The following is a 24,300-nucleotide window of genomic DNA, read 5'->3' on the forward strand; positions in this document are numbered from 1 at the left end:
CTGTTGTTTAGATGAATAGCTCTCTTTTATGCGGCCATGTCAGTTAGCAGAATTCGGTTTCCTTTTGATTTGATAAAATCAGAACTAAGCTGCTGAGTCAGAGGTCCACATACTTGGCTCAAATATGAACCATATCTCATTCTTTTGGCCCCTTTTTTTTTTTTTTTTTGCTACTTCACTTTTGTGACATTTTCTGACATCATTTTGGAATTTCCACTTGGGCTTCTCCCTGCTGACTCCAGGACTCCCTATTAAAAGGGAGCTGAATCCAGATGCTGCAGTCTGAGCTGCATCTGCCGGAGCTCCTGGTCCTGCTCTGACTGCCCTTGTCTGACAGGAAGATGAAGGTCTCTGTAGCTGTTTTTACTGCTCTTCTCATTGCTGCCTCTTGCTCTCAGACGTCCTCTGCCCCAGGTGAGTCCTGCCTTTCATTGGTGAAGGAAGAACTGATTTGAGCCTTCATTACCATTTCTATATTGACCTCCCCTGTCAGTTAACTGGCAATGCTTCAGCATTTGTTACACTCCACTCTGCACTGAGGTCAACTACACTTACAAACCCCAGAATCAGGAAATCATCCATCCATCCATAATCCATCCACCTGTCCAGCCGTCTGGAGCTCAGAGTCCTTATGCTTATTCCTGATTATATTTTAGGGACTTCATTCTCCTGTCCTGGGGCTGGGGGAGGTGGGAAGTGAAGGTCTGAGCAATGACTGAATGGAAGTCTCTCCCAGTACCTGCCTTCCCTGGTGATGCTGCTGCTGGCATTGGATCAAATGACCTATGACATCCCTTTCAGCCTTAATTATTCTGTAATTCCTCACTCCCTTCCCTGACAGCACTGCTCCTGGCCCACAGCTCAGCATGTGCTCACATTATCTCTCCCTGCCTCTTCCAGATGGACCCGACCTCCCAAACTGCTGCTTCTCTTATACGTCCCGCAAGCTCCCGAAGAGACTCATCTTGCATTATTACAGCACCAGCAGCAATTGCTCCCTGCCGGCCATTGTGTAAGTACCAACTCTGACTCCTGGGTGCAGACAAAAAATGCTGGTATGGGAACAGCAGCTTTGGGAAAGCTTGTGTGAGTGACTGGCTGTGGTGCCCTGGGCTTTGCAGCACGGCTGTGGTCGAGGGAGGTCTGTAGGAACAGATTAAATGACATATCACCTGCAAGCAGGGCATCAGGCAACTCAGGGGAAAAGGGATTGCACAGGGACTCCCAGGGATGTTTGTGCAGGGATTTCCTAGGATGCTTGTGCAGGGGCTCCCTGGAGTACTTGTGGAGAGATTTCCTGCAGGACTTGAGAAGGCACTGTGGGAAGAGGGGTGGAAGTGGGGAAATCTCAGCTAGTCACTAGTTATAGCATCAGCTTAGGGCACAGGGGAGAACTGCAATGCTGTGAACCAACTGACTCTCTTGGGATCCAGATCTGAGGAGAGATCTAACACCTCTCATTCATGCTCCACAGGTTTATCACAAAGAAAGGCCGCCAAGTCTGTGCCAAACCCAGTGACACCTGGGTTCTAAGTTATCTGCAAAACTTGAAGCAGAACTGAGAGAAGCAGGATGGCAACTGTAGCTACTGTCATGAATGAGTCACGTTATCCTGAGCTCCTGCAATGGGACAGGATACTGGGGGCGGAAGGAGCTGTGTGAGCCCATGCCATCTGTACGCAGCTCCAAGGCGACTGCAGGAAGGGGCCCATAAGAGACGCTGGACTGGGGTATTGCTACTTGCCCTCTGCTTGCACAGGCCAGCCTGCACCGCAGCCCTCCACCACCCTGATGCCCCCACTTGTGGCCTGGGAGGGCCAATGCACCTCTCCTATGAGATTATTTTAAATTATTTAAGAAATGATCATACTGTATAGGAAGTGTTTTCTTCTGTGGGTAATGATGTTATTTATGGGATGAAGGCAGGGAGGTTTACGGAAGGGTGGCTCAGATTCTCAGCACTGGGTGATGGGGGGCCCTGGCTCTTCATGTGTTAAATCATGATTCTGGAGAATAAACAATTTGGATAAAAACCTTTGTTTTTTTCCCTTTACGCCCCTTTATGCCCTATTCACCGGGCACAGACACAGAACCTGACACAAAGCCAGCCCACCCTATCCAGCATGTGATGATGGGAAATGGTCTGAGGCAAAACCATAAAATTTCCACACTGCAGACATATAGATATCCTCAGACACGTCACTCCCCCATGCGCACACACACAGCCCTGGCATCCTCCACAGAAGTACACATGCTCATACATATACATGGGCCTTATATATACATGGATATGCTCCCTACACACCCCCATGCACATCCCATGTGCTCATCTGCCCCTCCAAGTCTCAGCTCACTGCACTCCTGGGCTGGTCCCCTGCAAACACTATGTGTGCAACAGGGGCAGTGAAGAGACACGCTGCTGAAAGGACAAGGGGGTAAAATACGGCCACAGGTTGGGAGAACCTCTCTGATGAGTGCAAGCGGAAGGTAAGAACCGGGAAATGCTGCTGCTGTACTGGGGCTTCTCTGGGATCTGGCAGGTTCCTTGGGCACGTGAGCCGCCTGCCTGCCCTCGAGCCAAGAGTGTTGGGGGGATGGAGCAGGGCCAATTTGCTGCACAGAAACCTGCCCTTCTAACCATTTCTGCCAGCTAAGAAGCAGTAATCACCCATACGCACACCTTTGGCAACCCCACATCACCTCTTCCCTCCCACATATCTGTTCCTCTGAGATGTTGCTGCACCTGTGCCCACCGACCCTGAGGTTCAGTTGGGCCCAGTCAAGCCAGGGAGCTGCAGCAGTGCTGCCTAGTGAGAAGAGCAGGATGCCTGGCTCTTTTTCTGACCACTACAATGGGGCAGTTGTTCCTCACTTTCTCCAACAGTAAAACGAACGGAAGGGTTTGGCTGTGCTGCTGGGATGAAACAGCCATGAGCAAACTGCCTGTCTCCTGGCTGTCATTCCTGGGACACGACTTTGCATGGGAATGTGAATGGGACCAAGCAGGTAACAATTAAAACACAACACTGGGCAGATCTTGCTGTTTAGCCAGCAATTACACCAGCACTACTCTGCTTCTGCACACTGAGAAGAAATGTCCCCAGCAGCACTGTTATACAGGGGCAAAGTGACCTTGCAGCCTTCCTCTCTGCAGAGCAACCTCTCTGCTCCAGATGGTATTTCTACATCTTAATGCAAAAAGTGTTTCACTTTTTCCTGTAGCTACAGATCAGACTTGGCAAACACGAAGCTGGGAAAACACCTTGCTGTCATCCCATGACTTCTTTCTAGTCTTGTGCTTTCCCAGGCTGGAACGCCAGCCACAGGCAGAACTGGCTCCTGCCCTTGCTGGCAGGGTGGCCCGCACCGGCCCTGGATCCCAGACTTGCAGCACTCTTCAACTGGTGGCTCAGCCCTTCTCTGCCTGCTTGGGGCTCCCCCTCCCCTTTGGCCGGTTACACAAAGGACGTGCTGGTCAACACAGCCTGAAAGGGAGGGCCCAGCTCCAGGGCTGAAGCACTGCAACTGGAGGGATGGAGAGACTCACGCTGTGATTGGGTTAACTGGTGATCTCATTTAGTGTTTCTGAATCCAGAAATTCAGAATTCTGCTCCTTGAGTTTTTCTGGCACACCCTTTCCCTATCACAGTATCTTACCTTTGTTGGGTCCTTCCCTTAGCCACTTCTGCTGGCAGGGTGTGAAATCTTCAAGCAGCAGAGCATGAGCTTTCGAGGGGCAGGAAAAGGACAGCTGGGGAGACAGGGATGCATTTCACTCCCCACTCCCAGGGCAGCCCTCTTCCTGGTTCATGCTGCCACCCTTCAGCTGGAGTCAGGATCCTCCTGGCCCAGAGAACCTGCCGCTTTCTATTGCTCCCTGGCAGAGCTATGGAAGGACCCTGCCATGGCTAGGACATCCCCTGCCACTAAGGGGACTCTGCCGGGAGAAAGCAAGAGCTGGGCTTAGCTCTCTTCCACAGGTAAGGACCCCAGGTCTCTCTTCTGTCCCCAGTGACTAGCAAACAGTTGTGGGTGCAGGAGGTTAGGGGACCTTCATCACACAAGTGTCTGTGTGTGTCTGTGTGCGTGTGTGTGTGCACATATGCAGGTGCAAGTGTGTTTGGAGACCCTGAAGGCTGGGCCTTTATGGGATGAGAAGGGATGAAGAGGGATCCCATGTGCCTGATATAGACCCTTGGCACCCAGTTGCTGCCCCTGAGGCAGTGCTGGGTGCCCAGAGAAACACAGCTCCAGGGCACTCTCAGAATCCTCCGCTTCTATCACCAAAACCTGCATTGGGCCGAACTCGCCACTCGCGGAGTGGGCTCCGAGGCTAGGCTGTGCAGTGGTCTCACTTCAAGGCAGAAAGAGTTGTGCTGCACTGAGGTGCAAGCACCCTGTGTTTGCACAAAGATCAAAGATATGCAGATATCATGGTTTCAGTTGCCTCTACAAGAGCTAACACAATGTGAGCTCTGGCAGTCTTGCGGTTGGGAAAGCGTCATTATCTCTTGGTGCGCATCATTATCTCTCTGTGGTTTCTTAGATCTGCATCTTGGCCTGTCAGATATTTTGTCACAGGCGGTAGCAGTTCCTGCCTCCACCAGCAGACCGGTAACGGCAGAACAGGTTCGCTTGCACGTGCCATAACTGGACATGGTCTCTGGCTGTGATGCCAGTGGCAGGAAGGGGAGATGAATAATGGCCAGCGCACTGAACACATGGAGGAAGCAATGCAGCCCAGAAAGGTGCGTGTTGAACACCAGGAGCATGCAGTGGTGGCAAGTGGGGCTGTGTGTGGCTGCGCTGGGCTTACTATTGCCAGGCTTGTGACTGTGTGTGCGCACAGGGATGGCTGGGAACCACCATAGCATGTCCGTGTGTTTGCAGCCAGGAAGGTGGTATGCCCCTCTTGAGCGCTGCATCTGTGCAGGGCTAGCTCAGATGGATGAGGCTGTTTCTTCTGAAAAAGGACAAAAGGCGCTAACAAGACCCCACTCCCAGACAGGCGAGGCAGGTGGTGGATGCAAAAATTTATGCTCTGTGAGCACTGCTCCCTCAAAAGAGAAGCGCCAAACCCCGGGTCAACTTCGGGGGCGAGGCAGAACAGGGGTAGGTCGGGGCTCAGTATAAAATGCGGTCACAGTCTTAGTGAGGAGATGAGGCCGAGACATGGGGCCCTGCCCTGCAGCCCCCACATGGATCCAGAGCATAATAAATACATAGCTTAGCCAGAGCAATAGATGTTCTGCTACCACAAATGCAATACAGCAGTAGCACTAAATAAGCTTCCCCCTGGCCCCGAGAATGGGACGTGCCTTGGCAAATTCCAGCTGGGCTTTCATCCCTGGCAAAGGATGAGCGCCTGCAAGCGTGTTGCTGTGCTGCTCCAAAATGCTGCCATCGTGTGTTTGTGACAGCCCTGCAGTGCCAGGCACGGCTGCTCCCTGCTCTGCGTCGCCCAGTTCAGCTCCAGGTCGTTCATGAACTTTTGAACCCAGAAGTCCTCAGGGCTGGCACAGACTTCACGGCCCCTCCTCACGAAAAATCTGTCGGGGACAAAATGTCTTGTCAGGTGGGGAAGGAAAGATGAGGGCCTTGCGACTCTGCCCCCCCTGAGCCCAGCACTGCCCATATGCACTGGTAGAGCCAGCCAAATCAGAGGGGTCTCCTGCCACAGACCCGGAGCTTCCCCTGCTACCCCTGGGGCTCCCACAGCCCCGTGCCCCACCATGCAGTGGGCAGTACCCTGGGCCCAGCGCGGGACCATGTGAGCATCTCCGAGGGCTTTTCCAGCGCCCAGCAGCTCCTTTGCAGCCCCACAGGGATAGCTCCTGCCCTCGCCATCAGGAAGAGAATTTGGGAAAGCTTCAGGCTCTCGCCAACCCCCAGTGGGGTCCCACAGCCCTCAGCTGGTATAACCCTGGCCTGGCATCTCCAGCAGGAGTGCGGGGGGGTGGAGGTGAGGGGGTCTCCTGCAGCACCGCAGGTCCTCCCTGTCCATGGAGATAGCACAGGGAGGGGGGTGCTGTGAGGGGAGAGCCCTGATTCACCCAGGCATGATGAGGTCTCAGCGTGGAGACGGCAAAGCAGAGCAGGGCGAGGGCGGCCATGGGGAGCTGCACGGCACATCAGGCAAGGAGCAGCAAGCGCAGCAGGATTGCAACAGTGACTCCTGGCACCCCATTTCTGTCTGGCACTGCCTCCCAGTGCCTGCTGTGTTAGAGCAGCCGTGGGGCAGCGAGGAAAAGCCGGGGAGGTGAGCTCGTGGGTGCCTTGTGAACGGTGGCCACTGCTGGAGCCGGGTGCAAAATACCTGGAGAAACCACAGGCTCTGAGTTGGCAAGTCTGGTGCCTGTTGCAGAGAAGAGTGAGGCAGCAAAAGGTGGATATGTGCCCTGGGGTGTCCCAGGGAGCTCGTTGTCTTGGGGGCAAACGACAGTGCTGAGCATGTTGTAAAACCACTGTGCCAAGCCCAGCTCCAGCTTTAGTCCCGCTGGGGAAGTCACATGGAGCAAACATCACATGGAGTCACGGGTCATTTGAAAGCAAAAGCTTTGGGGTCCACATAAGGTCTCCTGTGGATTGAGTGGAGAGGGGCAGTGTGGAGTATGGACCGGGGGGCTGGCACATTTGTAAAATTTAATCTCCTCCACAGTCATCAGCCCCCAGGTCTGGGCTTGTCGTCATGGGGGAGAAAGAAAGTCAGCAGGGACGCACATCCTGAGATGGGCTTCCCTGCAGTGCCATGAAAGGCAGGAGCAGAGAGTGGCCATTGTGCAACGGGGCAGCCAGGCAGGAGCCCAGAATGTGGGCTGCTTGGGGCCATGCAGCTGGCACCTTCCCACTCTGTCCCTGAGGGTGTCCCAACCCCCCTGCAGCTGCTGCATGCTTGGTTTCCTTTTGTGCTGAGAAGCAGAGTTTGGTGCCACAGAGGAACTGCAGGAGCCCAAAATAGTCCCTGAGCAGGGGCTCCAAGTGCTATGTAGGGACAGAGGACATTGCTGGGTGGATGCCAAGGTAAGGCTGGCTGGGGTCAGCAGGGTTGCCACAGCCACTGCAGTGGCAAAGCCCTGGGATGCAGAGCACAGGCAGAAGGAGCTCAGTGAGCCTCAGGGCTCTTCTCCGGACAGTCCCTGGCTGGGAGCCCAGGCATCTGTGGGAAATTCCCTCAACACTGTCTGTGGTTTTGGTTTCCTTCCTGGAGCTCTTGGAGGAGCAGTGCAGCCAGCCTGGGTATGGAGGAGCCCTGCTGTCTTCTGCCCCAGTCCCAGCCTCCCCTCGCACACACCAGGCATCGCTGGGCCGTCCTCATGCCAGGCCAGGTCTCTCTGCGTGGAGCCTGCAGCAGCCCAGCCTGGGGCTCCCTGTGCCCAGTCCGCGCTGTCCCAGCTATCTGTGCTGCCCTGTGGGGACAGTGCTGGCAGGGAGCAGAGGGCCTCACTGCTCTGGAAACGCAAGGGAAAGTCACAGCCCCACGTGTCGTAAACAGAGGGCCAACACAGGTAACAGGATAGACCCTGCAGGGCTCTGCATCCATGTGCCATGTAGGTGGGGAAGGTTCCAGAGCATGGGACAGAGAGGCCATGTCTGTCACCCTAGAGGGGTGGGCCACCACAGGTGAGTGTGAGAGGTGGGTGAGGATGGGAAACTGAGGATCTCAGCACAATGACATGCAGCTAGGAGAGGATACTTGGTTGAGTTGGGAAAGCTGTCAGGAGAGATATTGCTTAATCTATGGGATACCTCAGTTGCTCTTGGTGGTCCTGTCTTCAGGCTTTCCCCAGCAGCCATTTCCTTGCCCACTACACAAATATCTGCCAGAGATGTCCTGACTGTAGATCAGCCCCTGGCTCTGCAAAAAAAAAGCCACTTACAACACCTTCTTCACATCAGCTGACAGTTGAACACTTCCTTTCCTGCAGGTTGCTTTGCTCTGTAAGCACTTTGGGAACATCTGTGCAGCAAAATAGAATGCAAGTCGGGATGGGCTCTGACAGGAGACTGCATGTGGGACACAGGGCGCAACCAAGCTTAGAGCAAGTATCCAAACCCAAGACTTAGCAAGGCGAAGTGCTTGGCCAACCAGACCTGAGCCAGAGGAGACTCCAGCTGAGAGGCAGTGGAGCTGGTGAAGAAAGAGCACAGCTCCCCAGATACCTGCTAGAAGGTGACCATCACTCAGCTGTCAGGCACTGGTGGGCTAGGCTCATCATGTGTTTTCGGAGGTGGACAGAAGTCAAGGCCAGCTCTAGAGCCTGGCTGCTCCAGCAGACCCTGGAAGATTGATCCTGCTAGACCCCATGATCCACAGGCTTTTTTTCACTGTCTGCTGCTCAGTAATGCCTGGAAGGCCCAAAGACCTTCATGGGAAAAGCAGCAAGCCTGATGCACAACTGCAGGTACTCGGGCTGGGCCTGGTATCCTGGTCCTCTCTGGCCTTTCTGAGAGACTGTGGCCATCCCCTTTCTCCCAGTGAAACTTGTGTCTGGATCCTGGGAAGGGAGGCAAGCCCCACAGGCCATCAGCCCTGAGGGCTGCATTCTCCCCCCAGCCCTTGTTCCTAACCGGATTCTGTAATTACTCCCTTCATCAACCCCTTTGGGGCAGTTCTCTCTCATCTCACTCTTGGCACTTCCTCTTGGTGGGAGGAGTGGAGATGTGGTTGCTTATTTTTAGACAACTTCATTGAAGGACCTGCTGAATTAGATGGAGATTTCACATCCTGCCATGGCCAGCACAGCCTCTCTCTGCAGTGCTTCTCTGATGGCTGATGGTTTGAACCTAACCTCATGGCTCAACATCTTTGAGTGCTGTCTCTAGCATACGTGATGTGGCCTGTGTCCAGTAGGCTCCACATCACCGAGGAAGCATTTGTTCTAACCCCATATTTATACCACCCATCACTGTGCTCTCCTGTGAAAAGCAAGGACCAGCTGGGTCAGTGCTGAGCATGGAACTGGTCTCTATGTCTGCTCTGCTCCTGAAGGAAACTCGAAGGTCTCTCTGTTTGCCCTCATTGCTCCCCTTGTTGCTGCTCTCTGCTCCCAAGCCTGCTGTGCTCCAGGTGAATTCACTTCTGCTCTTCAGGTTGTTTTCTCCTCTCCCGGAGGAAGAAGAGCTTTTAATGGTGACCTTGAATGCTTGAGAAATTGGCATGACCCTGTTCTGACTCCTTGAGCTGAGCCCACTGAGAGTGCTTGTTCTGTGCTGTTTTTACCCTCTATCGGTTAGCATGGCTGATTTTCCCTGTTGCACCTGAGAGCACCAGGAGACAGCCATGGAGAGCTTGGTCACGGGGACCAGGGAGGGGCGCCTTGCAGAAAGTTTGGCTGGAGCTTTCTTTAACAGCAGACTGCCCTTGGAGCCAGACAGGGCGGAGGTGTTTAAAACCACCCTCTATGGCACTGTTAGGGAGATTGTCTATTCCCACCTCAGATTTTAGCATCTCTTCGCTGACAGTGTAGAAACAATGCCTGCCATTCCTGCCCTGGTAGGGAGAAGGTCCCAAAGTCTTTGTGGGGGAATTGGGGCATGCTCTCGCTCTCACCGTGAGTGGGGAAGGCAGTGTTTGTGTCCACTTTGTGTCACCTCCTGGTCATATGGATTCAGTCCTGCACCCCAGCTCTCTTTCAGCTGCATCTGACACAGCTGTATGCTGTTTCACGTACACTTTGCAGAAGCTTTCCAGGAAATATGTGAAGGAATATTTCTACACTACCAGCAGGTGCCAGCAGCCAGCAGTTGTGTGAGTACTAGATCTTGCCCAGCATGCAGGAAGCCTTTGGCTTGGTCCCTCAAATTGTTCTCCTTTTCTGCACCAAGACTGGGGCTCGTTGGGGTGTTATCTGGGTATGACCCTCCCTCTGTCCTGGCAAGGAGAGACATCTCCCATTTGCAGGGAGGTGGTTGTGAAGGACCTGCCAATGCTGGTGCTGGGATGAGCCTGTGGGAGGGAGGATGGGAGGTTGTTCCTGGTAACCAGAGACGTGTAGCTGTGACATGGCTGAGAAGGTGCTCCCAAGACAAGGTGTCTGGTGCATGGTAGAGAAATGCCCAGAAGATGTTTGCCACAGAAGATCCCAGCCACATACTCCACAGTGGCCTCTTGGGTCTTCTGTCTGTGACCCTTCTTTCTGTCAGCAGGCTGCCAACAGCAGTTTGAGGCAGAGCCAGGAGTGTGACTTGGGGACCTTCCCCAGTTTCTCAGCACCCCCTCTTTGCTGGCTTCCTCCATAGGGACTAACGGCTGCAAAAAGGGGCATTTCCCAGCCCTGATGCAACCTCCGGGTGGCAGCTTTTCAGCAGTGCATTCCTTTCCCATGACAAAGGTTTCACTGTCCTTTTCCTCTTCTCAGCTTCATCACCAGGAAGAATCACCAGGTCTGTGCTGACCCAAATGCCAGCTGGGTGAAAGAATTCGTGAACTTCTTGGAGAAGTACTGAGAGGCCCATCACCGCCTGCCTCCCAGGTGCTCCAGCTTTGGATCTTTAGAGTGCCAGGAACAATATCCGTGTCATGAATGACTCACCCCAGCTTGTTGGAGCCCCAGTGGGCACCAGTGGAGACTGGTGCTGGGCCTGAGCAGCTCACTTCACCTGGCCTTACTCTGGAAAAGCAAGCTCATGCTTCAGTTTCCCCAACTGTAAGAGAGGGATAGCAATGCTTAAAAGCTTTCTGTGAAACATTCATGGAGACACTGCATGAAAGCAAAATGCTATGTGCATTTTTTGATTATTCTCATGTTCTGGCTGATTTTATTTCTACCCCTGCTTCCCTCTGTGGCTAGGCTTGGTTATGGGATCCCCCTTTTCTCCTACTGTAGCAGGCTGTATCAGAGCTGCTCTGCAGGTATGCAGAACAAAGTCTTGCACCTCTTCCCTCATGTTCATTTACCTGCTGAGCCTGTAAAGCATTTGGGTTCCCTCAGGACCTCTTCTGGGGCATCCCTCAAATACCTCAAGTGAAGGGGTGATGTACTGAGGTATTTCAGGCGTGCTGTTAATTGGTGATTTTCAGCTTTGTTCTGTAGACACTGTTTCATGCTAACATTAAGGAATAAAAGCTTCTGGTCATAATGCCTGTCTCTGTGTCCTTCACTGAGCTCTGACATGCATGGACCTCCTCCCTGGTGTACAGGCTTCCCTTTCTCTCCTGTTCCCTCCCTGGCAGGAATAGTCTGAGGAGGTGACAGAGGATGCTGCAAATGATGGATTATGATTGCACAGGGCCCTCTCATTAAACTCAGAACCTCCCCTGGGGCCTGCAGGAGAGGCTGAGCATGGGGTCGCTGGAAGGAGTAGGGCAGGTGGGGCCACAGACAGGCTGACTGGGGGGAGATGCTGCCTCTCAGCTGGGGCATCTTCCACTTCACAGCATCTTCTCTCTGCCTTGATGGGGGAGCAGCTGCTGACCCATCACCACTCTTTCTGTCTCAGACCTAGCTGCTGGGGTGCCCTTCCTCCATTGCATTGCCTCTCTCCCTCCTCTACCTCTTTCTTCTGTTCCTGGACTCCCAATTCCCTGCCTCTTATCTCTTTGTGCCTCCTTGATACCTCCACTTCCCTACCCTGCAGGGTGTACTGCACCCAACCTACAGCATGCACCTCCCCTCTCCTACAGCTTTGCTCCCTATCTTCAGGGGCAGCCACTCTGCTGACCCATCACTAAGGATGTGGGACCCTTTCCAGACCCTTTCATTGCTGGGGACGTACAACCCTTGACGCCTGGACACCATGAAGGTGGGAGGCCTGCCAGGATGCAGAGATGCAGGGGTCTGCTCTGGGGCTATCACACCAGCTCTTGGCATGGATGTGTGTACAGATATCTTGGTGCTCCGTCTGATGCCCACGCTGCCAGAGCCCAGTCTGCCCTCACCAGCAGAAAGCACTGCGAGTTCAGCATTGAGAGGTGGGGTTTGTCATGGCAGCAAAGCAAAGGGTCCTTGCTGCCCTGGCCCTGCAGCAGGGGTATCCCTTCCCTGGCTGGGGATTACCCAGGACGCTCTTGTCCTGGGCACTGAGAGCTCACCTGTGCCCTCATGCTCTGCGAAGTTTTGGCCTGTGCTCCCTGCACTGTGGTAGGCAACCACTGCTGGCACAGGGCTCCTGCCAGTGAAGAGTCCCAGGAGCAGTGGGTGAGGGCCATGCTCTCGCCTCCTGCCGGAAATGGGAACTTTGAGGCAGGTAATAAGGAACTGCAGTTGGAAAAGGTGGTCAGTAAACCTGCAGAACGAGCGTGATAGGCAAGGGGTGAACCAGAGACCACCTGAACGTCTGACATCATGACACCAGTGGGCTTGGGGAGTTTTACACATACTGTAAATCATACTGATTTGCTTGCCCCGAATTATGTGGGATCATTTGTTGCTAGCAATGAAGGGAGGCCTAAGTAATAACTCCCGGGGAACAATGACCAGCTCATTTCCTGGTGGAATATATGCCAGCTGCCATGTGCAAGACAGGACACTCCTGTTCCTGAGTTTTTGCTGCAAACAGCTCCAATAGAGACAGCCCCAGGGCATTGGAAGTGAAAGCTCCTTGCCTGGAGAGCTTGACTGGCAGGGTGATCAGAAGCCCTCAGTTTAATTCACTGCCCACAGAGACATCAGCTGGTTTTAAATGCAAACCATGACTTGATAAAGTCATTTTGTTTGGTTGGTTTTTTTTTACTTGGTGAAAAAGACCACTTATGCCTTTTTTAACCAAATTCAGGTTTCCTTCCAAACACAACTGGAGACAGATCGGGAAGAGGCAATTAACTGTTGCCCTTCTTTCTCAGTAAAACACTAACAGAGTGAAACCTGAGCTGAACATAGCTTGGGCCTGCTCTCTGGAGGAGCCAGTGCTGGGCATGGGAATGCTGGCTGACCAGCTCCTGAGTCACCTTCCTTTGAGCTAACTGCAGAGACTTTCCCATTTGCACCCACTGCCCAGTGATTCCCGAAGTGTTTCTAGTCAGGCAGCTCCCAAAGCAGCTCTCCCTTGCTCTCACACTGTGCCTGCGAAATGGGCTGAAAACCCCTGGCTGTATGACTAACCTCACCGTGAGGTGAGACCCTCTGTGGGCCGTGCAGCCTCCAACTGCCCAGGCAGTGATTCCACACACATCCCTTTGCCAATCCTGCAGCGTCTGTGGCTCCAGTGGGGCTGGTCTCATGGGCTCCTGGCCTTCACTATTGATATGACAGAGGGGGAAAGGGCTGGAGAGAGGGTCAGCTCTGTATCAGGGTGGGGGGCTGGGAAGCTGCAGTACAGATGGATTGGCTGGACCCTGGGAGGTGCTGGGGCAGTGACATCGCCTCTGTTGTGTTGCTGGGAATGTGGAGGTGATGCAGGAGGGAAGATTTTGAGGGCTAGGGAGGCTGAGGAATTTCTGGATGGAGAGCCAGGGTTCTTCCCTTGCCTTTCCCAAAATGGTTGTAGTTCGGTCCTGTCTCACCCATGCCTTCAGTAGCAGCTCCAGGGTATGCAGGTGTTGGGCTACGTAGCAGAAGGGCCCCTCCACATCCCAACCCCCACAAAGGACCACATGTTCTCTGACCTCCTCTAGGGCTGGGCAGGAGGTGAGCAACCTCTGCTAGACATGACACAGAGAGATGGTAATCTTTTTTCTCTGGCACCAGCAAGAGACAGCGTTTTGACAACAAGGCTGAACAATGTGGTTCCACTATGAACATCCAGTAAATAGCCAGCATACCAATTCCTCCATTAAGAAGACAGACCTCATTGACAGCGTCTATCATACATGGTGAAATTCAGCTAGCTGACTGGGATGTCAGTCTGGCTTTACATAACAGCATTCATATCTAGCTTTAATAGACAACTTTTCACAAATAGCTTTCAAGATAAGAGTCCCCCTCCCCTTCTAGCAGTGAAGGCATGAGGAAGGGACAGAGTTTCACCACAGGTCACACAGCAGGCTATGACAAGGCAGGTCTGCAAGGCCGGAAGGTCCCCAGCATTGCAACTGCCCATAAGGGTGGCTAAATTGCAATGGAGAAATGATGCCTTTGCAAGACAAAAGGAACTTCAAAGGCGCGAGGTGGCTTTTGGCCTTGGTGCTCAGCAGCAGCATTTCTAGGCCCAAGTGATGATTTTGCTGGACAATCTTGTAGGACTCTCAGGGGTGGACTTCTCTCAGCTCCCAGCCCTCACTGCAGCTCCAGGAAGTTCACATATTCCTTCACCCACCTGGCATCAGGATTTGCACAGACCTGCTGTTTCTTCCTGGTGATGAACCTGTGAAGAGAGGCAGGGAGGGATTACAGCCCCAGAGGGGGAAAGGCACATGCTGAAGTGGCAGCCAGGGCCTTGGATCACCTTATGGGTGCCCACTAACATGTCCAGCTATTGTGGCCAGCTCCTGAGGGGATCATCGCCCCTTTACGTTCCCATTGCCCAAACCTTTTCCCCAAGCTCCTGGGGGAATGCTAGAGTCTGCTAAAACACAGAGGGCAGGAAGAGTTCAAGGTCTCAGGAGAAACAACCCATGCTCAAACATTCTTGGCCTTGTCCAGTGTGGAGGTGAGCCTGGATGCAGTGTGGGGGTGGCTGATGTTTCTGGAGCAAGCATCTGTTGACCTCAGCACCCCTAGTATATGTCAGATGCAAATCTAGCAGATCTGGCACATTATTTGCATTGGGCTCATCGCCACAAGGAGGTCCTGCTGGCTGCTCAGAGCCTTTCTCTCCACACCTTATTCTAGCACCAGAATGGCCTCATTTCTCAGCCAAGGAGGAGTGCTTGTGTACTGCACCGGACACCCAAGCAGGCTGCCCCCTTTCCTTATCCCTGACATGGTTCCCCACACTGCCACACTCCCAACCTTGGGGGACATGGAGCAACTTTGGGGTAGAATCCAAAGGCTGTCAGAGCCTTTCACCCAGAGCCCAAGGCAGGAGACGGTACTTACACAACTGCTGGCTGTGGGCACTTGCTGCTGGTGTAGAAATAATCCTTCACATGACTCTGGGGGAGCTTCCGTAAAGCATAGCTGAAGCAGCACACAGTGGTGTCGGCACCAACTGGAAGGGATTGAGAAGGTCAGCATGAGTCTATCACTCATGGCAAGGAGATGGCACTCATGGCAAACCTGCACATGTTCCAGCCTAAAGCATGGACAACCATCCCGTGAAATTAACTGTGGAGCCCTCTTCTCTTTCCAGAAAGAGCCTGTTTCCCCAGAATGACAACAAGAAATTATAGGGAACACCAAAGCTTAATTAAGCTCATTGCTAGGGCGTCTTGCTAACCTTTGTGCAACCCTCCCCTCCTCACTTCCAATGGCAAAAATCCCCTCATTCACCCTGGGACCACTTCTAAAGCCAACCAACAAAATCAGAGGAGATCAAAGCTAAAAACTTTGATGTTTACAAGGTAAAATCTGTCATCTCCTTCCCAAGAGAAAAGGATGCTAGAAAGGAAAGCTAGTTCCAAAAAAGCAGGAAAAACTATGTACTCAAGTTTGCAACCTTTTCAGATCACCTTTTACAGCTCTGCTTCAAGATTACTGCCCATCAGAACAAAATCTACCCCTAGAAGAACAGAGAGAGAAGCAGTACTCACTTGGACCTGAAGAGGCCTGAGAAAAGAGGGCAGCAATGAGGATGATGGAGAGGGACACTGCAGAGATATTCATTATGGGCAGGGATGAGCTGCAAGAGCAGAGGCAGGACCAGAGTAGATTCCTTCTGCGTCTGATGCTAGGTGGCTGGATAGTCCTTGCTTTTTATAGGTGTGTTAGCCAGCCCGGACAGTTAGATTTCAAGGCAAGCACTTGGGTTTTCCAAAGCGTCATGGAGCTGATGTCATGGCACCTTTGCCTCAGAGACACTGAAAAAAGGAAGCAGCAGGTCTAGGAAATACCAGAATAGTCCTTGTGTGCAGTGAGGTAAGTTTGAACAAATCAGCATGCAAGTGAGGGCTATACTGACCAAGACAGGATGTGAGACAGCCCTTGTGCAGCAGGTTCACAGTTATATTCACCAGCACGACAGCAACCCTCAACAGACTCAGCAAGCCTCCCCAAAGGGCTGGCAAGGTAGGGGCCAGGAGGGTCCCAACTCAATCTCTTTTCCAAGGCCCTGGGTCTTGAGGACACAGGCACTCAGACTTTGGGACAACATGGCCCCCAACTGGCAGCAACTCTTGGATGATGAAAATGTCTTGGGGACAGAGCTACAGGAGAGCATGGCAGCCAGGGATTCCTTGCTCCCATGGTGGATCTGGGATATGCACAGGGCGGAGGCACTGGGGCAGCATAGGCAACAGACACAGTATGATCTCTGCTCCCTGAGTGCAGGGGCAGCAAGGATGGCTGGCACCCCTGGGGGGCTGTTTATAGCTGCCTCCAGGGGCGGCAGCCAGGGCCCCTTGAAACACAAAAACCTCAGTGCTTTTGCTTTCAAATTGGAGTTCATGACCACTGAATTCCTTCTAATGCACCCCAGGATCAGCCAAGAAGGAGGGCCCTTGCCTGGGAGGTCTGGCTCACTAGTCTGAAATTAGAAATACTGTCTTCTTCCGGCTGCTGATGTGGGTTTGGTGTGGGGTGGGATGCAGAAGGCTGAGCAGAGAGCTGCTGGTGATGGGAACTCCCCATGATCAGGGAATGGAGAGGGACGTGCTCTCACAGAAATGCTGAAAACCCACCTCGTGTGGCACCTGCAGTCATGGGAGGCTCTGACACATAGTTTTCAGCTACACGAGCAGGGGCATCTTGTCCCCACCAACTGCAAGGTCGACCTGGCTGGATATCTCAGGCACTGTCTGCTGCCCCCAAGACAATGAGCTCCCTGGGACACCCCAGGGCACATATCCACCTTTTGCTGCCTCACTCTTCTCTGCAACAGGCACCAGACTTGCCAACTCAGAGCCTGTGGTTTCTCCAGGTATTTTGCACCCGGCTCCAGCAGTGGCCACCGTTCACAAGGCACCCACGAGCTCACCTCCCCGGCTTTTCCTCGCTGCCCCACGGCTGCTCTAACACAGCAGGCACTGGGAGGCAGTGCCAGACAGAAATGGGGTGCCAGGAGTCACTGTTGCAATCCTGCTGCGCTTGCTGCTCCTTGCCTGATGTGCCGTGCAGCTCCCCATGGCCGCCCTCGCCCTGCTCTGCTTTGCCGTCTCCACGCTGAGACCTCATCATGCCTGGGTGAATCAGGGCTCTCCCCTCACAGCACCCCCCTCCCTGTGCTATCTCCATGGACAGGGAGGACCTGCGGTGCTGCAGGAGACCCCCTCACCTCCACCCCCCCGCACTCCTGCTGGAGATGCCAGGCCAGGGTTATACCAGCTGAGGGCTGTGGGACCCCACTGGGGGTTGGCGAGAGCCTGAAGCTTTCCCAAATTCTCTTCCTGATGGCGAGGGCAGGAGCTATCCCTGTGGGGCTGCAAAGGAGCTGCTGGGCGCTGGAAAAGCCCTCGGAGATGCTCACATGGTCCCGCGCTGGGCCCAGGGTACTGCCCACTGCATGGTGGGGCACGGGGCTGTGGGAGCCCCAGGGGTAGCAGGGGAAGCTCCGGGTCTGTGGCAGGAGACCCCTCTGATTTGGCTGGCTCTACCAGTGCATATGGGCAGTGCTGGGCTCAGGGGGGGCAGAGTCGCAAGGCCCTCATCTTTCCTTCCCCACCTGACAAGACATTTTGTCCCCGACAGATTTTTCGTGAGGAGGGGCCGTGAAGTCTGTGCCAGCCCTGAGGACTTCTGGGTTCAAAAGTTCATGAACGACCTGGAGCTGAACTGGGCGACGCAGAGCAGGGAGCAGCCGTGCCTGGCACTGCAGGGCTGTCACAAACACACGATGGCAGCATTTTGGAGCAGCACAGCAACACGCTTGCAGGCGCTCATCCTTTGCCAGGGATGAAAGCCCAGCTGGAATTTGCCAAGGCACGTCCCATTCTCGGGGCCAGGGGGAAGCTTATTTAGTGCTACTGCTGTATTGCATTTGTGGTAGCAGAACATCTATTGCTCTGGCTAAGCTATGTATTTATTATGCTCTGGATCCATGTGGGGGCTGCAGGGCAGGGCCCCATGTCTCGGCCTCATCTCCTCACTAAGACTGTGACCGCATTTTATACTGAGCCCCGACCTACCCCTGTTCTGCCTCGCCCCCGAAGTTGACCCGGGGTTTGGCGCTTCTCTTTTGAGGGAGCAGTGCTCACAGAGCATAAATTTTTGCATCCACCACCTGCCTCGCCTGTCTGGGAGTGGGGTCTTGTTAGCGCCTTTTGTCCTTTTTCAGAAGAAACAGCCTCATCCATCTGAGCTAGCCCTGCACAGATGCAGCGCTCAAGAGGGGCATACCACCTTCCTGGCTGCAAACACACGGACATGCTATGGTGGTTCCCAGCCATCCCTGTGCGCACACACAGTCACAAGCCTGGCAATAGTAAGCCCAGCGCAGCCACACACAGCCCCACTTGCCACCACTGCATGCTCCTGGTGTTCAACACGCACCTTTCTGGGCTGCATTGCTTCCTCCATGTGTTCAGTGCGCTGGCCATTATTCATCTCCCCTTCCTGCCACTGGCATCACAGCCAGAGACCATGTCCAGTTATGGCACGTGCAAGCGAACCTGTTCTGCCGTTACCGGTCTGCTGGTGGAGGCAGGAACTGCTACCGCCTGTGACAAAATATCTGACAGGCCAAGATGCAGATCTAAGAAACCACAGAGAGATAATGATGCGCACCAAGAGATAATGACGCTTTCCCAACCGCAAGACTGCCAGAGCTCACATTGTGTTAGCTCTTGTAGAGGCAACTGAAACCATGATATCTGCATATCTTTGATCTTTGTGCAAACACAGGGTGCTTGCACCTCAGTGCAGCACAACTCTTTCTGCCTTGAAGTGAGACCACTGCACAGCCTAGCCTCGGAGCCCACTCCGCGAGTGGCGAGTTCGGCCCAATGCAGGTTTTGGTGATAGAAGCGGAGGATTCTGAGAGTGCCCTGGAGCTGTGTTTCTCTGGGCACCCAGCACTGCCTCAGGGGCAGCAACTGGGTGCCAAGGGTCTATATCAGGCACATGGGATCCCTCTTCATCCCTTCTCATCCCATAAAGGCCCAGCCTTCAGGGTCTCCAAACACACTTGCACCTGCATATGTACACACACACACGCACACAGACACACACAGACACTTGTGTGATGAAGGTCCCCTAACCTCCTGCACCCACAACTGTTTGCTAGTCACTGGGGACAGAAGAGAGACCTGGGGTCCTTACCTGTGGAAGAGAGCTAAGCCCAGCTCTTGCTTTCTCCCGGCAGAGTCCCCTTAGTGGCAGGGGATGTCCTAGCCATGGCAGGGTCCTTCCATAGCTCTGCCAGGGAGCAATAGAAAGCGGCAGGTTCTCTGGGCCAGGAGGATCCTGACTCCAGCTGAAGGGTGGCAGCATGAACCAGGAAGAGGGCTGCCCTGGGAGTGGGGAGTGAAATGCATCCCTGTCTCCCCAGCTGTCCTTTTCCTGCCCCTCGAAAGCTCATGCTCTGCTGCTTGAAGATTTCACACCCTGCCAGCAGAAGTGGCTAAGGGAAGGACCCAACAAAGGTAAGATACTGTGATAGGGAAAGGGTGTGCCAGAAAAACTCAAGGAGCAGAATTCTGAATTTCTGGATTCAGAAACACTAAATGAGATCACCAGTTAACCCAATCACAGCGTGAGTCTCTCCATCCCTCCAGTTGCAGTGCTTCAGCCCTGGAGCTGGGCCCTCCCTTTCAGGCTGTGTTGACCAGCACGTCCTTTGTGTAACCGGCCAAAGGGGAGGGGGAGCCCCAAGCAGGCAGAGAAGGGCTGAGCCACCAGTTGAAGAGTGCTGCAAGTCTGGGATCCAGGGCCGGTGCGGGCCACCCTGCCAGCAAGGGCAGGAGCCAGTTCTGCCTGTGGCTGGCGTTCCAGCCTGGGAAAGCACAAGACTAGAAAGAAGTCATGGGATGACAGCAAGGTGTTTTCCCAGCTTCGTGTTTGCCAAGTCTGATCTGTAGCTACAGGAAAAAGTGAAACACTTTTTGCATTAAGATGTAGAAATACCATCTGGAGCAGAGAGGTTGCTCTGCAGAGAGGAAGGCTGCAAGGTCACTTTGCCCCTGTATAACAGTGCTGCTGGGGACATTTCTTCTCAGTGTGCAGAAGCAGAGTAGTGCTGGTGTAATTGCTGGCTAAACAGCAAGATCTGCCCAGTGTTGTGTTTTAATTGTTACCTGCTTGGTCCCATTCACATTCCCATGCAAAGTCGTGTCCCAGGAATGACAGCCAGGAGACAGGCAGTTTGCTCATGGCTGTTTCATCCCAGCAGCACAGCCAAACCCTTCCGTTCGTTTTACTGTTGGAGAAAGTGAGGAACAACTGCCCCATTGTAGTGGTCAGAAAAAGAGCCAGGCATCCTGCTCTTCTCACTAGGCAGCACTGCTGCAGCTCCCTGGCTTGACTGGGCCCAACTGAACCTCAGGGTCGGTGGGCACAGGTGCAGCAACATCTCAGAGGAACAGATATGTGGGAGGGAAGAGGTGATGTGGGGTTGCCAAAGGTGTGCGTATGGGTGATTACTGCTTCTTAGCTGGCAGAAATAGTTAGAAGGGCAGGTTTCTGTGCAGCAAATTGGCCCTGCTCCATCCCCCCAACACTCTTGGCTCGAGGGCAGGCAGGCGGCTCACGTGCCCAAGGAACCTGCCAGATCCCAGAGAAGCCCCAGTACAGCAGCAGCATTTCCCGGTTCTTACCTTCCGCTTGCACTCATCAGAGAGGTTCTCCCAACCTGTGGCCGTATTTTACCCCCTTGTCCTTTCAGCAGCGTGTCTCTTCACTGCCCCTGTTGCACACATAGTGTTTGCAGGGGACCAGCCCAGGAGTGCAGTGAGCTGAGACTTGGAGGGGCAGATGAGCACATGGGATGTGCATGGGGGTGTGTAGGGAGCATATCCATGTATATATAAGGCCCATGTATATGTATGAGCATGTGTACTTCTGTGGAGGATGCCAGGGCTGTGTGTGTGCGCATGGGGGAGTGACGTGTCTGAGGATATCTATATGTCTGCAGTGTGGAAATTTTATGGTTTTGCCTCAGACCATTTCCCATCATCACATGCTGGATAGGGTGGGCTGGCTTTGTGTCAGGTTCTGTGTCTGTGCCCGGTGAATAGGGCATAAAGGGGCGTAAAGGGAAAAAAACAAAGGTTTTTATCCAAATTGTTTATTCTCCAGAATCATGATTTAACACATGAAGAGCCAGGGCCCCCCATCACCCAGTGCTGAGAATCTGAGCCACCCTTCCGTAAACCTCCCTGCCTTCATCCCATAAATAACATCATTACCCACAGAAGAAAACACTTCCTATACAGTATGATCATTTCTTAAATAATTTAAAATAATCTCATAGGAGAGGTGCATTGGCCCTCCCAGGCCACAAGTGGGGGCATCAGGGTGGTGGAGGGCTGCGGTGCAGGCTGGCCTGTGCAAGCAGAGGGCAAGTAGCAATACCCCAGTCCAGCGTCTCTTATGGGCCCCTTCCTGCAGTCGCCTTGGAGCTGCGTACAGATGGCATGGGCTCACACAGCTCCTTCCGCCCCCAGTATCCTGTCCCATTGCAGGAGCTCAGGATAACGTGACTCATTCATGACAGTAGCTACAGTTGCCATCCTGCTTCTCTCAGTTCTGCTTCAAGTTTTGCAGATAACTTAGAACCCAGGTGTCACTGGGTTTGGCACAGACTTGGCGGCCTTTCTTTGTGATAAACCTGTGGAGCATGAATGAGAGGTGTTAGATCTCTCCTCAGATCTGGATCCCAAGAGAGTCAGTTGGTTCACAGCATTGCAGTTCTCCCCTGTGCCCTAAGCTGATGCTATAACTAGTGACTAGCTGAGATTTCCCCACTTCCACCCCTCTTCCCACAGTGCCTTCTCAAGTCCTGCAGGAAATCTCTCCACAAGTACTCCAGGGAGCCCCTGCACAAGCATCCTAGGAAATCCCTGCACAAACATCCCTGGGAGTCCCTGTGCAATCCCTTTTCCCCTGAGTTGCCTGATGCCCTGCTTGCAGGTGATATGTCATTTAATCTGTTCCTACAGACCTCCCTCGACCACAGCCGTGCTGCAAAGCCCAGGGCACCACAGCCAGTCACTCACACAAGCTTTCCCAAAGCTGCTGTTCCCATACCAGCATTTTTTGTCTGCACCCAGGAGTCAGAGTTGGTACTTACACAATGGCCGGCAGGGAGCAATTGCTGCTGGTGCTGTAATAATGCAAGATGAGTCTCTTCGGGAGCTTGCGGGACGTATAAGAGAAGCAGCAGTTTGGGAGGTCGGGTCCATCTGGAAGAGGCAGGGAGAGATAATGTGAGCACATGCTGAGCTGTGGGCCAGGAGCAGTGCTGTCAGGGAAGGGAGTGAGGAATTACAGAATAATTAAGGCTGAAAGGGATGTCATAGGTCATTTGATCCAATGCCAGCAGCAGCATCACCAGGGAAGGCAGGTACTGGGAGAGACTTCCATTCAGTCATTGCTCAGACCTTCACTTCCCACCTCCCCCAGCCCCAGGACAGGAGAATGAAGTCCCTAAAATATAATCAGGAATAAGCATAAGGACTCTGAGCTCCAGACGGCTGGACAGGTGGATGGATTATGGATGGATGGATGATTTCCTGATTCTGGGGTTTGTAAGTGTAGTTGACCTCAGTGCAGAGTGGAGTGTAACAAATGCTGAAGCATTGCCAGTTAACTGACAGGGGAGGTCAATATAGAAATGGTAATGAAGGCTCAAATCAGTTCTTCCTTCACCAATGAAAGGCAGGACTCACCTGGGGCAGAGGACGTCTGAGAGCAAGAGGCAGCAATGAGAAGAGCAGTAAAAACAGCTACAGAGACCTTCATCTTCCTGTCAGACAAGGGCAGTCAGAGCAGGACCAGGAGCTCCGGCAGATGCAGCTCAGACTGCAGCATCTGGATTCAGCTCCCTTTTAATAGGGAGTCCTGGAGTCAGCAGGGAGAAGCCCAAGTGGAAATTCCAAAATGATGTCAGAAAATGTCACAAAAGTGAAGTAGCAAAAAAAAAAAAAAAAAGGGGCCAAAAGAATGAGATATGGTTCATATTTGAGCCAAGTATGTGGACCTCTGACTCAGCAGCTTAGTTCTGATTTTATCAAATCAAAAGGAAACCGAATTCTGCTAACTGACATGGCCGCATAAAAGAGAGCTATTCATCTAAACAACAGGAGGGATTTTCCCTGTCAGTCTGTATATAAAAAACACAATGTTTGCTTAAGGTTATGCAACTCTGGGAAAAAAAAAAAAAAGAAAAAGAAAACAGGCAGGCTCCAAGACATACTCGTGCTGTTATGTGCTGGGTCTGCTAAAATTCAGCACAAGGAGCTGAGCAGTGGCTGGACCGTGGGCTCTGTGCTACCTGAAGCACTGTGCCTCTACCAATCCCACCACGCCTGGCTTAACCCAGAATCACAGATTGTTGAAGCTGGAAGGCACCGCTGGAGACTGTCTACTCCAACCTCCTACTCCTGTCTACTCCTCAAAGCAGGGTCAGCAGGCTGCCCAGGACCATGTCCTGGTTTTGAATAAGGACTCCACAACCTCTCTGGTCAACCGGTTCCAGTATTTGGTCGCCCTTACAGTAAAGAAGTTTTTTCTTATGCTTAAACAGTATTTCCTGTATTTCAATTTGTGTCTGTTGCCTACTGTCCTGGCCCTGGGTACCACTAAGTATCTGACCACATCCTCTTTATACCCTCTCTTCAGATACTTATACACATAACCTCCTGCATCCACAACTGTTTGCTAGTCACTGGGGACAGAAGAGAGACCTGGGGTCCTTACCTGTGGAAGAGAGCTAAGCCCAGCTCTTGCTTTCTCCCGGCAGAGTCCCCTTAGTGGCAGGGGATGTCCTAGCCATGGCAGGGTCCTTCCATAGCTCTGCCAGGGAGCAATAGAAAGCGGCAGGTTCTCTGGGCCAGGAGGATCCTGACTCCAGCTGAAGGGTGGCAGCATGAACCAGGAAGAGGGCTGCCCTGGGAGTGGGGAGTGAAATGCATCCCTGTCTCCCCAGCTGTCCTTTTCCTGCCCCTCAAAAGCTCACGCTCTGCTGCTTGAAGATTTCACACCCTGCCAGCAGAAGTTTCATCCTAATTTTTAAACTCAGTTTAATGGCACAGAATCACAGAATCACAGAATCGCTGAGGTTGGAAGGGACCTCTGGAGATCATCTAGTCCAACCCCCCTGCTCAAGCAGGGTCACCTAGAGCACATTGCACAAGATTGCATCCAGGCGTGTTTTGAATATCTCCAGAGAAGG

General features: G+C 53.1%; 3 protein-coding genes across 3 annotated transcripts; 1 reads left to right on the forward strand and 2 right to left on the reverse strand.

Annotated features, from left to right (window-relative positions):
• The first annotated feature begins 341 nt into the window (after positions 1-341).
• On the forward strand, positions 342-1,663 carry LOC106496101 (C-C motif chemokine 4-like). The gene is made up of 3 exons (XM_013956693.2): positions 342-414; positions 901-1,012; positions 1,475-1,663. The coding sequence occupies exons 1-3, from the start codon at positions 342-344 to the stop codon at positions 1,560-1,562; spliced, it is 273 nt and encodes a 90-aa protein (XP_013812147.1). The 3' UTR covers positions 1,563-1,663.
• A 12,490-nt stretch (positions 1,664-14,153) lies between these two features.
• On the reverse strand, positions 14,154-15,783 carry LOC106496102 (C-C motif chemokine 5-like). The gene is made up of 3 exons (XM_013956694.2): positions 15,569-15,783; positions 14,916-15,027; positions 14,154-14,241 (listed from the first exon to the last, which is right to left on the reverse strand). Exons 1-3 carry the CDS (start codon positions 15,639-15,641, stop codon positions 14,154-14,156), a joined length of 273 nt encoding a protein of 90 aa, XP_013812148.1. The 5' UTR covers positions 15,642-15,783.
• A 5,763-nt stretch (positions 15,784-21,546) lies between these two features.
• Positions 21,547-22,868, reverse strand: LOC136993961 (C-C motif chemokine 4-like). Its single transcript, XM_067309951.1, has 3 exons — positions 22,796-22,868; positions 22,198-22,309; positions 21,547-21,735 (listed from the first exon to the last, which is right to left on the reverse strand). Exons 1-3 carry the CDS (start codon positions 22,866-22,868, stop codon positions 21,648-21,650), a joined length of 273 nt encoding a protein of 90 aa, XP_067166052.1. The 3' UTR covers positions 21,547-21,647.
• Positions 22,869-24,300: the final 1,432 nt, after the last annotated feature.

Source organism: Apteryx mantelli, chromosome 22, assembly GCF_036417845.1.
Source record: "Apteryx mantelli isolate bAptMan1 chromosome 22, bAptMan1.hap1, whole genome shotgun sequence".
NCBI classification, from domain to species: Eukaryota; Metazoa; Chordata; class Aves; order Apterygiformes; family Apterygidae; genus Apteryx; species Apteryx mantelli.

What these genes read in the sequence shown, in the direction of transcription:
- LOC106496101 (XM_013956693.2), top strand. Translation starts at nt 342, where the DNA reads ATGAAGGTCTCTGTAGCTGTTTTTACTGCTCTTCTCATTGCTGCCTCT. An exon ending in TCAGACGTCCTCTGCCCCAG is followed by an intron (nt 415 to 900) that starts GTGAGTCCTGCC and finishes TGCCTCTTCCAG; the next exon opens with ATGGACCCGACCTCCCAAAC. An exon ending in TGCTCCCTGCCGGCCATTGT is followed by an intron (nt 1,013 to 1,474) that starts GTAAGTACCAAC and finishes CATGCTCCACAG; the next exon opens with GTTTATCACAAAGAAAGGCC.
- LOC106496102 (XM_013956694.2), bottom strand. Translation starts at nt 15,641, where the DNA reads ATGAATATCTCTGCAGTGTCCCTCTCCATCATCCTCATTGCTGCCCTC. An exon ending in TCAGGCCTCTTCAGGTCCAA is followed by an intron (nt 15,028 to 15,568) that starts GTGAGTACTGCT and finishes AATCCCTTCCAG; the next exon opens with TTGGTGCCGACACCACTGTG. An exon ending in TGCCCACAGCCAGCAGTTGT is followed by an intron (nt 14,242 to 14,915) that starts GTAAGTACCGTC and finishes CTCTCTTCACAG; the next exon opens with GTTCATCACCAGGAAGAAAC.
- LOC136993961 (XM_067309951.1), bottom strand. Translation starts at nt 22,868, where the DNA reads ATGAAGGTCTCTGTAGCTGTTTTTACTGCTCTTCTCATTGCTGCCTCT. An exon ending in TCAGACGTCCTCTGCCCCAG is followed by an intron (nt 22,310 to 22,795) that starts GTGAGTCCTGCC and finishes TGCCTCTTCCAG; the next exon opens with ATGGACCCGACCTCCCAAAC. An exon ending in TGCTCCCTGCCGGCCATTGT is followed by an intron (nt 21,736 to 22,197) that starts GTAAGTACCAAC and finishes CATGCTCCACAG; the next exon opens with GTTTATCACAAAGAAAGGCC.